The following is a 14,840-nucleotide window of genomic DNA, read 5'->3' on the forward strand; positions in this document are numbered from 1 at the left end:
TTGAATTTGAATGCAAGAATGATTGATTCATTCAGTGGATGGTCAAGAAGGAAGGCCCATCAGTTTAGTATATCAATGAAAGTTGCTTAAGAGAAAATGTACTATCTTGTATAACACAGACCTGCCCATGCTCACGAATTGCCAGTGAATCTCTTTCATGGGAATTAATTATTGTCTACATAAAAAAAGCCAAAGAACAAGATGTCATTTTGATTCAATTTGGTACACAATATATTGCTGTTTCAATGATGTCATCTTGCAAACACTGGCAATGATTTGAGTAAATTATTGACAGCAGAAGAGAGATTTTCCAATTTAGAACCATTCCTTTTAACGGGAAGACTCTTCCTGGAAAACATACAGCAGTAGCAGTAAGCAAAAGAAAAAGAGACACCAACTTTTTTTTTAGGGATAATTCCACTGTACGCCAAACCTTAACCATTCCTTAATCTTTGGAGCCTAATGGCTGTCGCGAATGAGGTTCAAATGCCGGGGAGGAGGGGAGGGGAGGAGGTGTTGGGGCATCCTACCGACGTGAAAGGCGCTTATCAAATACTGTATAATTTGTCATCAAACTGAAACTTTAACAACAACAAATTACATTTGTTAAAGCGCCCTTTCACATCGGGAGGACGTCCCAAGGCGCTGGATTAACTCAATTTCCTCTCTCTCTCTCCATCGATGCTGCCTGACCTGCTGAATGTTCCCAGCAACTTCTGTTTTTATTTCAGATTTCCAGCATCTGAAGTATTTTTGCCTTTTGTATTTTGTGTTTTGTTTACCGTATATAACTTGTTGTTGTTGTTTTGTCTTCAAATCCCTCCACTCCTCTGCACCTCCCCCCCCCCCCCCATCTCTCTGACCTCCTCTGTCCTCACAACAGTACCCGGTGCCTTCGTTCCACCGGGTCTGGCCTCCTCCTCGTCCCCCCGAGCTCTCCGCTCCACCCTGGGCGGCCGTGCCCTTCAGCCACTACGCCCCGAGGCCCTGGAACTCCCTCCCTCACTCCCTTCGCCTCGCCCCCCCCCCCCCTTCCCACTTTCCGGTCCCGGCTGAAGACCTTTCTCCTCGAACCGCGCCTTCGGTCACCTCCCCCTCCCCCCCTGGCTCGGTCCCGGTGTTCCGGGATACTGCGAAGAAGCGCTCCGAGCCGCCGCCCGGCGCGGAGGGCGCTCTATGAATCCGAGTGGTTGTTGTCGTTGTCGCCGCCGTTGTGGTGGTGGTGGTTGTTGTTGTTGTTGTTGTTGGGGGGTGGGATGGGAGAGGCGGGCTTTAGGACCGGCGGTGAGGTGGGAGCGGGTCGCACGTGACGTCAGCAGCCCCTCCCCGCCCCACCCCTCGCCCCGCCCTCCCCACCTTTTTCCCCCCCCCCCAAACTCCTCCCACCTTCTGACGGCAGCAGCGCTCGGCCCGGAGTCCTCGCGCAAGGTGACGCAGGGTGGATGTGCGCATGCGTATCTGCGGCCGGGGATTGGGGGGGGCGGGGAGGATAAAGAGATGGCGCATGCGCCGTGGGGGATTATCCGGGTGCCGAGCGCGGACGGGGACGGCGTCCAACTGACAAACGCGGCGCGAGCGGCCGGTGGAGGCGCTGAGAGCGCGAGGCGAGGCTTTCCTCCTCCTCCTCCTCGGCTGTCAACCCCGTTCCCCTCACACGCCATCACTCCCCCGAGTGAGTGAGGGAGGGAGGGAGGGGAGTGAGGGAGTTATATACTTCTACAGCAGCTGCGGGGCGAGCCGGAGCCGGCGATGTTTTGAGCGCTGAAGGTGTGAGGTGACCCGGCGAGGAGGAGGAGGAGGAGGAAGGAGGACGGAAGGAAGGAAGGAAGGAGAGGGAAAGATGCATCTCCATCAGGTGCTGACCGGAGCTGTCAACCCCGGCGACAACTGCTACTCGGTCGGGGGAGTGTGCGACATCCCTTTTACGGTGAGTTTCTCTCGTTCTCGGGCTCTCCGGGTGTCTCTTGGGAGGGAAGGAGTGGAGAGAGAGAGAGATGAGAGGAGAGGAGTGGCTCCGGTGACTTTCTCTCTCTCTCTGCTCTCTCTTTCTTGCCCTCTTCTCACCTCAAAATGGAAGCCCCACCACCACCGTAGACAGACCGTGGCGATGGTGACAGCGAGCGGTACATATTGCTGTGGTATTTATTACCAGACCATGGATGATAAATATATATATATATATAGAGAGGAGAGAGAGAGAGATGAAGCCTATCGTCAGCGCCTCTTGTTTCACAGCAATGCGTTTAATGTGGGATGGGATCAATGGGGGGAGAGAGGTTTAGTCAAGTTATTTCATCTTTGAAGGTGTGTGTGTGTGTGTTGAGGGGGCGGCCAGACAGATGGCGATGGCGGGTTTGGTGCTTTGCGTGACAGCTGTAGGGCTTTAATTCTCCTCAGGCTGTGAGAGAGAGAGAGAGAGTGACCAGATCGAAGCAATGGAAGCGCAGTTGCTCAGCTGTTTTCACCCCCTCCCTCTCTCTTATCTCCCCCCCCCCCTCCCCCTCTCTCTCTTCTTCCCTCCCTCCCCTCTCTCTATCTCCCTCCCTCCCCTCCTCTTCTCCCTCCCCCCCTCTCTCTTATCTCCCCCCCTCCCTCTCTCTCTTCTTCCCTCCCTCCCCTCTCTCTTATCTCCCCCACCCCCTCCCCCTCTCTCTCTTCTTCCCTCCCTCCCCTCTCTCTCTTCTCCCCTCCCTCCCCTCTCTCCCTCCCTCCCCTCTCTCTTATCTCCCCCTCCCTCCCCTCTCTCTCTTCTTCCCTCCCTCCCTCTCTCTTATCTCCCCTCCCTCCCCTCTCTTCTTCTTCCCTCCCTACCCTCTCTCTTATCTCCCCCTCCCTCCCCTCTCTCTCTCTTCTCCCTCCCCCTCTCCCTCCCTCCCCTCTCTCTTATCTCCCCCCCCACACTCCCTCCCCCCTCTCTCTCCCTCCCTCCCTCCCTCCCCTCTCTCTTATCTCCTCCCCCCACACACACTCCCTCCCCCCCCTCTCTCTCTCTCCCCCCCTCTCTCTCTCTCCCTCTCCTTCCCTCCCTCCCCCCCTCTCTCTCTCTCTCTCTTGCTGCTGCTATGCGGGTCTCACATGACATTGGGTAAACCCATTTCGTGGGGCATCAGCAGCAATCGTGCAAATAACTGTTGCCCTTCGGTCTTCGGATTTGAATCTCTCTTTTTTTTCTCTCTCTCTCTCTCTCTCTCTCTCTCACACCCCAACCCCACCCCCCGAATTTGGGAAATGCAGCGAGACTTTAAATGGTCACCGTTGTTCAGGTTGCGTGATACCGACAAAAGGCTTTTCCGCTGATTGTTTTCCCGATCGCATTAATAAATAAATCATGGTGCTGAAACTGACGTCGGCGAACATTTTGCTCTACATTTTCCAACAGGTTCCAATAAGTTGCTCGTGTGTGTGTGTGGGTGGGGGGGTGGGGGGGAGCCATATTGGTGTCTGCAGCTTTGCCAAGTGATGACAGCACATTGAGCCGAACCGATGTACTGCAAAGAGTCTTTGCAAACGGTGGAAAGAGAGATTTATAATTCACTGCGAAAACACGAGTCCTTTGGTGGGCCATCTAAAATGGAACCAAACTCGGCTCTTTCGCAGTTGCCATCCTTCAGATGAGATGTTGAACCGAGGTCCTGTCTGCCTGTTCAGGTGGACATTAAAGATCCCATGGCACTATCCGAAAAGAAAAGGGAAGTTTCTCCCCACGTCCTGACCAACAATCCCCCAGATAAAATTTGATTATTCCCTTTTTGGCTATTTGTGGGACAATTGTGCTGCCTCGTTTGCCTACACAGTCAATCCATTTCACAGTAATTCCTGGGATGTCTTTTCGACAATACCAAATGCAAGGATTACTATTATTATTTTTATTATTATTTGTGGAGTCCTGTAGCTCAGTGGTTAGAGCACTCGCTTTGCAAGCGAGAGACCTGAGTTCAATTCCAGACAGGGCGAAACCTCGGGCAAGTTTCCTTACTCCACACACCTAATAATAATCCCTCCAAGACCCAAAACAATAATAAATTGGTCATTTTCAATCTATGACTGTTTGTGGGACATTGGCAGCCGCGTTCGCCCATAAATACACAGTCAATTCACTTTACAGTATATTCTGTGAAGCGCTTTGGGACGTCTAGAAGATGTGAAAAGCGCTATATCAAATGCAAGGATTATTTAAAGAAAAAGAACTTTACAATTGTGTATACTTTTACAGTGTGGTGCTCTCATTGCAAAATTATATTGGCAAATATCAGTTCCACTATCTTTTCCACCTCCCCATCCTGTAGGAAATTCTACAATTGGGGAAAACGTAACATGGGTAGGGGAAACCGTAGGACACTGGCCTTTGATTGGGTTTACTAAAAGCTCTTGGGAGAGTTGACCTGAATGAGAGCCAGTTGTTGATTTGTGTGCTCATGAATTTCTTGTTCATGTGTTGTATAACAATGCAGACCTATTGTTTACCTGTTCAGAAATACCTTTATCTTAATAGAAGTGTGCATGCAAACATTACAAATTTGATCTTTCCTCTCAACCTGAGAATATAAATTATTTTGAAAAATTACTTGTTTAACTTTATTCTTATAAATAAAAATTGACACTTGTTTGATGTGGCATTAAAGAGATGAGGTTTGTTAACCAATAAATGAACAACAATACGGTCGGACAAGTTTTTCCTGGTACTGCAGACCTGTTCAGTGTTGCCAACAGGTACAAAATCAGTAAAGCATGGCCTTCTCTTGGAGAATTTAACCCAAATAGAAATTGCAAGCATTTATACTTGGAAATAATTTTTGAAAATAGTTTTGTGGTATATTTGTTTACTCGCTTGGGTGTTCTGTACCCTTCCTGAAGCCCTAAGTGGGGTTTCCTTGGGACTGATCTGGCTCCAAGTTGACATGCCTGGCAATGGATGGTTGTATTCGAGCCAGCCCCCTGTGGCGGCCTCGGTAGTCCATTTCCTGAGCCAGGTGGGTTCACAGTATTCCAGGGCACTGCTGATGACAGCACAGCCAGCTTGGCTCTTCAGCAGTACCTGGAAGGGCAGACCAGTCACTAGGGGCAGGGAGTCAGCCCACTCAGCTCCTGTTAACCCTGCAAGCCGAAGCCCTAAAGGGTAGGGTGGTCCCCGCTGGGATGCTACCCTGCGTGGAGGACATTATATAAATGCAAGTTGTTGTTGTTGAACTGTATACAGCACTTTAGGTGCAATCTAACCGGAGCATTGTATAGCGGGCATGTTTCCTTACTCCACAAGACTCTTGTTTACCTAGCAGGAAGTAGGAACCTGGTTGTCAGTCGATTGGGGGAATCACATTCTGGGGGTAATAATCCCTTAACAAAAATTAACCCACGACTGTTTGTGGGACACTGTTGGGTGCAAATGACAGCGGCGTTTCGCTCACAAATCATACAGCCATTTCACTTTACAGTATATTTTGTGAAGCGCTTTGAGAACGTCCAAAAGACGTGATAAGGCACTGTATCAAATCCAAGGATTATTGTTATAATAATACTTTCCAGAATTAGGTATCACATTTATGTCACACTGACAGGCTCCTCCATTGCTAAGTGTTCTGAGACGCTACCCTGCGTGGAGGACGCTATATAAATGCAAGTTGTTGTTGTTGAACTATACACAGCACTTTAGGTGCAATCTAACCAGAGGATTGTACAATTTGAACATGACTTCGAGAGATGTAAACTTGACTGATTCGGTGATGTAGTCAGCATTCTGTTTGCTTTGTTTGTTGCTTCTTTTCGTACAGCTTGCGTGTGACCTTAGTGATTCAAAATTAAGCTGGTTCGGCAATGTCACTAATGCCATGCGTACTTTGTGTTTTTTGCTGTCTCGCACTGTTTCGATGTGGTGAGCGACAAGTTAACTAACCCCCCTCGGTTTCCTATTGTGCGCTGAAATGTCAATTACATCATGCTGGACTGTGCCAACAAATTGACTTGATGGGTAAAGCAAATTAAGTATGTACAGTTCAACTGAAATTAACTCTTGTTTCTTATAAACTGTAGCAAGTATGTTTATCATTGTACTGTTGACCTTGTTCAAGTTCATACCACATGGAACCTATTGAATCAGCAAAATTCTTATATAATGATAATGAGTCTCAAAATATGCCCACATCTGTATTTTTTAAAACAATGTATTGAGGACGCTTTTTACTGATAGCTAAAGGCTAATTTTGTGATCAGTATAAAATGGATCTTACAGTCTAACCTTTTTCATTCTAATGCACCACATTTTTTGTAAGTAAAATAATGGGTGTGGTTGTGCAGTATCATGGGATTGTGTCCATCCTAGTTGCTTTGAATGAAAGGTAGGATGTATTCTACTAAAAAAAGGTGCACATTTCAGTATTCCTGAAGTCTATTACTAACTGGAGGTTAAGTGTTACCGTTCATTCATTTCTATTGCTCGTTATAACAGCTAAATGTTCTTTTTTGATTGTGGGTCAGGGTTTTTTTTTGTATTTACAACTTCCCCCTTGATCATATGAACGTTTTCTTTAGCTAGGAGCCTTTTATGTATGGTTGGTTAACTTATTTCTTGTGGTTTCTATCTTCACTAGGCCTATGCTTCGGGATGTGATATTGTGATATTGGGAAGTGACTTTGAATGTGTTCAGATCATCCCAGGTGCTAAACATGGGAACATCCAAGTTGGCTGTGTGGAATGCTCACTCCAGCAAGGCAGAGTACGTTTCTTTTGATTACTTCGAGTGACACAATTAGCTGAAGAATTAGGTGGTTTAGGGGCTTTTAAAATATATTTATTTAATCTCTTGCTGCTGTTGTGCCTTGTAGGAAATCAGACAGAAATTTAAAATTAAACTCAATCAGATTTTCATTTTAAAATCTCATCAATTGAATAAATTATAATAAACCCAAAACTTTGTTCTTAGCACTTTGTTCTGTGCTTTTTCACATCAGTGATTACTTGCGAATAATTCAGAGTCACAAATAGTGAATCGTTCTGGTAACTAGAAGTGCATTATGTTGACCCGTCATGCTCCAATTTAGATCTTATTTGAATGCAGTTTCAGGAGTGTTAAAAGCAGTAATGAACATATTGTACCTTGTCCATCGGTACCTAAGGATTGGAGTTTGAGATTGGTGAAAACATTTTCAAGATTCTATTTAAAAATTCTAAAATCAAGCACTTTTGATTTCATTATTACAGTGCTAAATGCTGCCAAAATCCAGATTTAAATGTACGCTGAATTTTACATTGGGATGGAATATTTTGCTTTCCTGTCTGATTTTATTTAATGTTTACACACATGCTTACATGTGTAAATAAATACTCAGTTAAATTTCTCAGTAATGAATGATAGTGATCCCAGGAAAACTCCATGTTTACAGTTAAAATATAAATTTGATAATCCAGGTGCAAACGAACAACAAGAACAGCAGGAACGAAAGTGAGAACAAATTGGTATTTGATATTTTATACTGGAGTGATTAGTTTCATTACTGGGAAATTACATGAACTGTATATTATATATAATTCTAAATATTGACACGTTTCTGAGCTTTGTGAATACATTCAATTGTTTTGTCATTTTTAGATTGCTGCTTCTTATGGAAACACTGTTTGCATTTTTGAGCCAGTGCTCATAAGGCACAATAAGAGAAAAAGTGTAAGTTTTCACCACTATTTAATCTGTTAATTCTTTTAAGTGAAGTGAACTTTAATTTATGTTACGAGGTATATTTCCCTGTAGCAAGGTCACCTTAATGTTTCTACTTAGCTGAGGAATGCTTTTTCAACTCCATTGACGGTGACATGTCTGACTAGTCTTTTCTAAATGCAACCATCTCAGATGTTGAACCCTTTGTTTCAGGTTTAGCACACTTCATACGTTTCAGTGAACATGTGATGGTTATTAGTGCACTTAGCAGTTATGAAGCTATATTTATCATCTGGCCTGTTCCCTTCTCAGATGCTGTACTAGTTTGTTAGCCCCTGTTGGTTAGTAGGTAAATTCACAGTCACCTTTTGAATAACTGTTATTTTACAGAATCAAAATTTAGAGCTGAAAATAAAATATTTCATGTGCGCCAACTCTACATGACCTAAACATTTTTATGGATAACATTTGTGATCACCTGTTTAATTGATGAAGATACTTTTAAAATAGTCTAATTTATTTTCTTAACGATGTGTCACACTACAGCTTCTAAATTATCAATGGCAAAAGACGGGACAGTTTTTTCTCCAGTCCATTGCATACAACTTGGCCTGGGATCCGCAAGGTAAATTAGAGTATTAAGTTGCATTCAAGTGTTTACTAAAAAGAAGTTCAACCTTTTCTCAAATGCAATTCATCATTAATACATTTTAGTCTGTAGTCAGATTTCTTTTTTTGTGGGGTGGGGGCGGGGGGCGAATTATGGCAATTCCTGATAGAGGAATTGAATGAAGCGTCTATATTATGTTAAATTGTAGTTTAATGGGATGATTACCATTTTGTTTTTTTTATCAAAACTATCCAATCGTAGTTTTCAAATAATTTATGCTCCCAACGATGAAAGGCTGATCAAAACGTTTATTCAGTTTTGAGTTCTAAAAGTGTGAAAATATAAATGGGAAGGCTGGGGTCCACTCACTGTATTCATTTCAGCATTTCCTTTCCTTTTACAGGTAACCAGTTATTGACAGCTACAGATCGTCTGCAATTATGGTCACTTCCCTCTAATGATATTATTGAAGAAGAAGGGTGTTCTCCTGAGGAATATAAATTGCACCCGGATTTGAATGACTGGAAATGTATCTGGCAGTGCAAGTAAGTGAGCTTTTTGATACCTCTTAGACCTATGGGTTGAAATTCCACCTGGGTCGAGATTCACTCTCAGTAGCAATTTATAGAATCCAGAATTCTTAAATACACCGCTTTAATATTGAAGCAATTTTTGGGTAATTTTTTTAAGAGCTACAGAGTTATAAAGTTTAAGACTGAATTCAGCAATTCGCCAAATTCTGAACAACCCGAAACGTTCCATAAATAGAGCAAGACTAGACCCAGGTGGAATTTCAGCCTAATTGTTTGGAAAAAAAATTCTGAGCCCCAATGAGGGTCTCATGTCAAATTGTTTTATTGTGTTCAGGACTGCTATTCCAATCTATCTTATGAAGTGGTCTCCTGATGGGGAATACTTTTCAACAGCAGGAAAGGTAAAATCATGTAAACTCATTCATTCCCAATTTATCTTCATTTACATTTTAATTCAAATACACATTAGAAAATTAATTCCAAATCAATATTGCATCTGGTGGAAAGTAAATGTTTTAGATCTTTTGAAATTCCATTCTTATTTTGACATTTTATATCTGTGCTTTGCATTAGCCAATCTAATAAAAATGACCTTTTCCTCTGCAGGATGACTCGCTTCTGAAAGTCTGGTATCTTACAAGTGGCTGGAAGTCTGCAGTAGTAGGTTCGGAAATTCTTGACAAAAAACATACCTCTGCAACTGAACACTTTTCCTTTGTGTACCTGGCACATCCACGTGCTGTAACAGGATTTTCATGGCGTAAGACTAGTAAATACATGCCAAGGTTAGAAAAATGCTCAGTTATACCACTGTAACATTCAGGAATGACCAATGGAAGTTATAAAAAATAGATTTTTAACCAAAGTGGGTATGATAAAATGAGGAGGGTGAAGAGAAACTACTTGTACATGGTATTCTACAGTGTGTCTGACATGCAGTGTGTTCTGTCTGCAGGGGTTCAGTGTGCAATGTGCTGCTGACCTCATGCCAAGATGGGATCTGTCGACTTTGGGCTGAAACTTTATTGCCAGAAGATAATATTGTTGGGGGACAAATGACCGAGTCCACTATCAGCTCAAGCACTCATCTTTCCCATAGTGGAAGTCAGAAAGACAAGATCCAACATGCTCTGGAGGTAATTTCTGAAGGCACAAAAGGGTTGTTCTCGGGTTGTTTTTTTCTAAAATGGTTCATCTTATCTTGTTTTATGTCAGCCATTTTAATTGCTTTAATCTATTTTATAGACAATTCACCACTTGAAACATTTAAGAAGCCGTCGTCGTAGATCCTCTGTTCTGGCTTCCCACACAGAGATTTTGCCGAGCCAGCTTGGAACACATGATGTTCACAGACAGATTTCGCACCATGCAAATGCACTCTGCCACTTCCACATTGCATCAAGCATTAACCCTAACACAGGTTGGTATAGCAAAACTAATGTTTGTCGTTCTTCTGCTAAACAAAGTAATCAGAACTATTTGGATATTGCAAGTTTCATGAGACTATTTGAAAAAAAGAAGGGAGTGATAATTGTTTTACTTGCAGATATTCCTCCAGCCTTAGCTGGAACAGCTTTTAATATAGAAGAAGGAGGTGGAAGCTTTGTGGTTCACTGGCTGAATAATAAAGAATTGCACTTCACGTCTTCCATGGAAACATTCATGCAACATTTGAAAAAGCTCACCGATAACCAAATAGATGAGGAAGCTGACTTTGCCCGTCACAGTGGATTGGAAATGAAAATAGATATTGGTGAGAATACCAGCCATTCCATTCAAAATAACTTGTATGATGGAAGTCAATATTTAATATGATGAATTTGAATGTGTTGTATGTTTTAACTAATGTTGTAGTGTGTACAATATTTATGAATACTCTATGAATTGTATACCTTATTGAAAAAGATTAAATCAGAAAAAAGAATGAGAGTAAAGAGGCAATTGGTGTAAACTAGTCTTCTGAAACTCTTGTCTCTGTGAGCTAAATGAGTGGGTGTGTTTTTCAGTTCAGGCACTGTGTTGCTGGAAAACAGATTAAATATTATTTTAGCACACCTCCTCAAACATGATAATAGATTTATTATCCTAATATTAATCTTGAGTAAAATGCCAAAAATGAGAATGAAATGGGTAACTTTCTAGTATTCGAGGCTTAGTTCACATTGCGGGAGTGTCTTCGCCCAGGAGACCATCAACAGAATGAGATCAACAAAAAGCCATATAGTGAATGATCCATTTTATTTGGGGGATTGTTGGCCAGAACATATTTGGCTTCTGAGGGTATCAGGAAGTATGCAGAAATAGCAGGCAAATTACATTGAGTTACAGATCACATTTGATCTCGGAAAATGGCAGAGCAGGCTGGATGGGCTGAATGGCCTCCTCCTGCTCATTAGAAACTGTTTCAAAAGGTATGAATATAAAAGAAAACTTGATATTTTGCCACAATCTTCTGGAATGTATCATTTGCCTGTTTTATTATGTTCCAGAACAAGATGAAGTTTCAGAGAAAAGCTCAGAGCACGAGAATGAAGAGATGGAATGTGATGAGAGCACAAAAGCATCTACACCTCTCTCTGCAGGAATGCCAATGCCCACTCTGCTGCTCGACCGAAAAATTGAGACTCTTCACAATGAATGGAATAGAAATGCAGATATGCTGTTTACAATCCATCCCGTAGATGGTTCGTTTTTAGTCTGGCATGTGAAGTATTTAGATGAATACCATCCAGGAATTTTCAGACAAGTCCAGGTACAAATAATGTCAAACTTAGATTTTTTTGTATGTTTAAAATCAACACATCAGGAAACCAGTTTATTTGACAGTCCTATTTTTCCTTGATTTATATGATTGACCTAGATTTTGGCTAACTGATAATCCTGTCTTGAGTCTGAATATCTTGAGTGTTTGTATAAAATATGTCTGTTTGAAACTATCCAAATTGTCTTCACATTTTAGATTACGTTTTCATCACGGATTCCTGTTGCTTTTCCTACTGGTGACGCTAACTCACTAAGCAAAAATATCATGATGTATGCGTGCACAACCTCTATTAAAGAAGTCTGTACCGGAGGACATTTCACCAAGTTTAAAAGTTTTCCAGATAGTGACTCAAATGTCAAACCAGCGTCGCATCATATTGGTAGCTTAAAAATCAACCTCTTCATTCCATCAGTTATGATGATTTCAAAACACATCGATGGATCTCTGAACCAATGGGCAGTTACCTTTGCTGAAGAGTCAGCCTTCACCACGGTTTTAACAGTGTCACATAACTTCCGATATTGTGGACACCGCTTCCATCTGAACGATTTGGCTTGCCATTCAGTACTACCTTTGCTGTTAACCTCTTCCCATCACAATGCATTAATAACCCCTGAAGCTGACTCCATTGAAAAAGAAAATCGTGTAATCGAACCTGTCAGGTCCTTGAAAGGGCCAGTTACACAGCGAGTTAAAAATGCTGCTACCCGAACCTTTCATGATCCCAATGCAATCTATAGTGAATTGATCCTCTGGCGTATGGACCCAATAGGACCCTTGTCGTATTCTGGCGGAGTTTCCGAGCTGGCACGTATCAATTCCCTCCACACTTCAGCTTTTTCAAATGTAGCCTGGCTTCCAACGCTGATCCCCAGCTACTGCCTTGGTGAGTGTGATAAAAATCAGTTTGGAACATAGTTTCTAAATCAAATTAGTAGATTGTAGATTTGTAAATGCCAATCGCACTGTCATTTTATCAGGGTGGATTTGACGATAAAGGTAGTTTTCAAGTTTATTAAGAGAAGTTTCTCCATTATATTTAATGCACTTTTTATAAAACAGGTAACACAACTGGGAAATTGAAGGCAAATCCGAATCGTTGAGGCTTTTTTGTTTGAAGGTGTATGTACAAGTCACTAGATGGCATCCTATCAAGCTCACTGGGTGAAGTTTCAACACAAACTAACCAGATTTTATCAAAACCTCATCTAGTCTGATCTGCAGTGCAGCTGAATCAGAATAATGCTGCTCCTGATAACCAACTTGTTTGAGCAGTGATTGTGGGGTTTGGTCATGGGACAACAGCACAAGTTAGCAGATTGTATAACTGCATGATTAATTGTCTAACTCTAACTAACCTGATTTTCTCTACTTACTGATATTTGTATTCAGTGCATGCAGAAATTTCAGTGATTGTGAACATAATAGAGATGAAGGCTAGAAAAATTATGAACCTTAGCGGACGATCCTAATTTTCTGTTAGTTGTAAAATTCCTGTGATCTTCTACTATCAAGGTTCCTAAATCTGTAGAACGGAGCAAATTCATCGTGATATGTTACATTTTTGTGAACTATTTTAAGAGTTTTTAATTTGACTTTTAACAAAACATATGTTTGAAATTATACAAAGTTGTGTTGTGTTTTATTTTTAGGTACCTATTGCAACTCTGCTAGTGCTTGCTTTGTAGCTTCCGATGGTCAGAACCTCAGACTTTATCAGGCTGTGATTGATGCCAGAAAGCTTCTGGATGAACTTTCTGATCCTGAAATATCGGTAGGTTAACCTGCAACGAGTTAAACATACCATTATGGCCTTCACTTGTCTGATATAAAATGAAGCTTTTTTAAAAAAAAACTACAAATGTGTGTGTAGTGGGGGCGGGTCTGGTTATTTAAAGAATTGCTTAATTAACCATTTAGTGAAAAACTTAACTTGATTATTAAACTCTATTCAAAATTTGTACATCTTATCATAGAAACTTGTGGGTGAAGTATTCAACATCGTCAGTCAGCAGTCCACTGCTCGCCCAGGGTGCATCATTGAACTGGATGTAATAACAGCACAGGTTAGAAATTTGGGTTGGTGTGAAATTTTCACATTTTAAACCACTTCTTTAAGTACTTCATTTCTAATTGTTTGAATGGGTATTAATGCACATATCGATCAACTATGATGGTGTAAAAGTGCATTTACCACAGTATTTTATGAAGTGAATTCCATTTGGTAGTTTGCTCAGTTTATTTTATGTACTTGTCTGCTTTCAGTGTACATTTTGTTTTGTTTGTATTTGAAAACAAAGTTGTAGCTCTTAATCTAAATAACCCTCATGTTAGTAGTAAACTTCAGCAATTGCTATGTAGAATTACACAGAATGATACAGCACGGAAACAGGCCAATTTAGCACAACTAGTTGGTGCAATGTTTATATTCCACACAAGCCTCCTATTCACCTCCTGCTGTTTCTTTCTCCCGTGTATATGCATCAAGTTTCCTCTGTTGTATTTTTTTTTGCTTCAGCCACAGCTTCCGGCAGTGAGCTCCACTCTCACCCCTCTCTGTGTAAACAATTTCTTCTAATCTTCCTTTTACTAGCTATCATATTTATGACAGCTCACCAGTACATGGAAACAGCCTACTAATGTGCATCTTATTGAATCCTTTTGTAATCTTAAAATGCCTTTATCATGTTCCCTCTCTATCTCAAGAGAGAAAAGAAAGATTGTGTGGATTCATATTATGTTTTAAGACCTCTAGAAATGCCTTTAGTGTCATTTCTTACACACAAAGTTCTCAATCTTCTTTCAGTGTGGTTCAAACACGCAACTACTTCACGTGTTTCAAGAAGATTTCATTTTAGGGTACAAACCACAGAAAGAAGAAATGAATAAGGAGCAAGAATTTTCTGTTCCATCCGCACAAGGTATGTTGACTACTTGATTTCAATGAAAGGCACTTAACTGAATCCTTGTCCTGTTTATAACTGTTGTTGCTTTTTGAACTGTTTTCAGGATATCGGGCCCCATCGTTCTCTGAGAAGTTTTTTCTTGTGGTCATAGACAGAGACAAAAGGCAGTCTGTTCTTCACATGTGGCATCTCCATTTGAAATCTGTGCAACCTCGTGTTGGTAGGTGTTTTCAAATGCAGTGCAAAACTGATTTACAGATGTATTCAGCTTAAATGCAATTTCATAAAATTAACCACTATTGCGATTAGTCAAATGAGATCTCTGAAATTTAATTTGCAAGTTACGGATCTGTAACCCTTGAATTATCTTTTTATTCTTCA

General features: G+C 41.6%; 1 protein-coding gene across 1 annotated transcript in view; it reads left to right on the forward strand.

Annotated features, from left to right (window-relative positions):
• Positions 1-1,531: 1,531 nt before the first annotated feature.
• The window catches only part of dmxl2 (Dmx-like 2), a 35,699-nt gene continuing 22,390 nt past the window's right edge, over positions 1,532-14,840 (forward strand). Inside the window, exons 1-16 of the mRNA XM_007906032.2 lie at positions 1,532-1,927; positions 6,585-6,710; positions 7,584-7,655; positions 8,193-8,271; positions 8,660-8,801; positions 9,124-9,190; positions 9,396-9,574; positions 9,745-9,925; positions 10,035-10,209; positions 10,336-10,542; positions 11,279-11,541; positions 11,749-12,439; positions 13,206-13,327; positions 13,530-13,619; positions 14,360-14,474; positions 14,563-14,679. Of these exons, the coding sequence (XP_007904223.2) occupies positions 1,841-1,927; positions 6,585-6,710; positions 7,584-7,655; positions 8,193-8,271; positions 8,660-8,801; positions 9,124-9,190; positions 9,396-9,574; positions 9,745-9,925; positions 10,035-10,209; positions 10,336-10,542; positions 11,279-11,541; positions 11,749-12,439; positions 13,206-13,327; positions 13,530-13,619; positions 14,360-14,474; positions 14,563-14,679 (2,713 nt within the window). The 5' untranslated portion in view covers positions 1,532-1,840. The remainder of the gene's footprint in view (positions 1,928-6,584; positions 6,711-7,583; positions 7,656-8,192; positions 8,272-8,659; positions 8,802-9,123; positions 9,191-9,395; positions 9,575-9,744; positions 9,926-10,034; positions 10,210-10,335; positions 10,543-11,278; positions 11,542-11,748; positions 12,440-13,205; positions 13,328-13,529; positions 13,620-14,359; positions 14,475-14,562; positions 14,680-14,840) is intronic.

The sequence above is a fragment of the Callorhinchus milii genome, unplaced genomic scaffold (assembly GCF_018977255.1).
Source record: "Callorhinchus milii isolate IMCB2004 unplaced genomic scaffold, IMCB_Cmil_1.0 Scaffold26, whole genome shotgun sequence".
Classification (NCBI taxonomy): Eukaryota; Metazoa; Chordata; class Chondrichthyes; order Chimaeriformes; family Callorhinchidae; genus Callorhinchus; species Callorhinchus milii.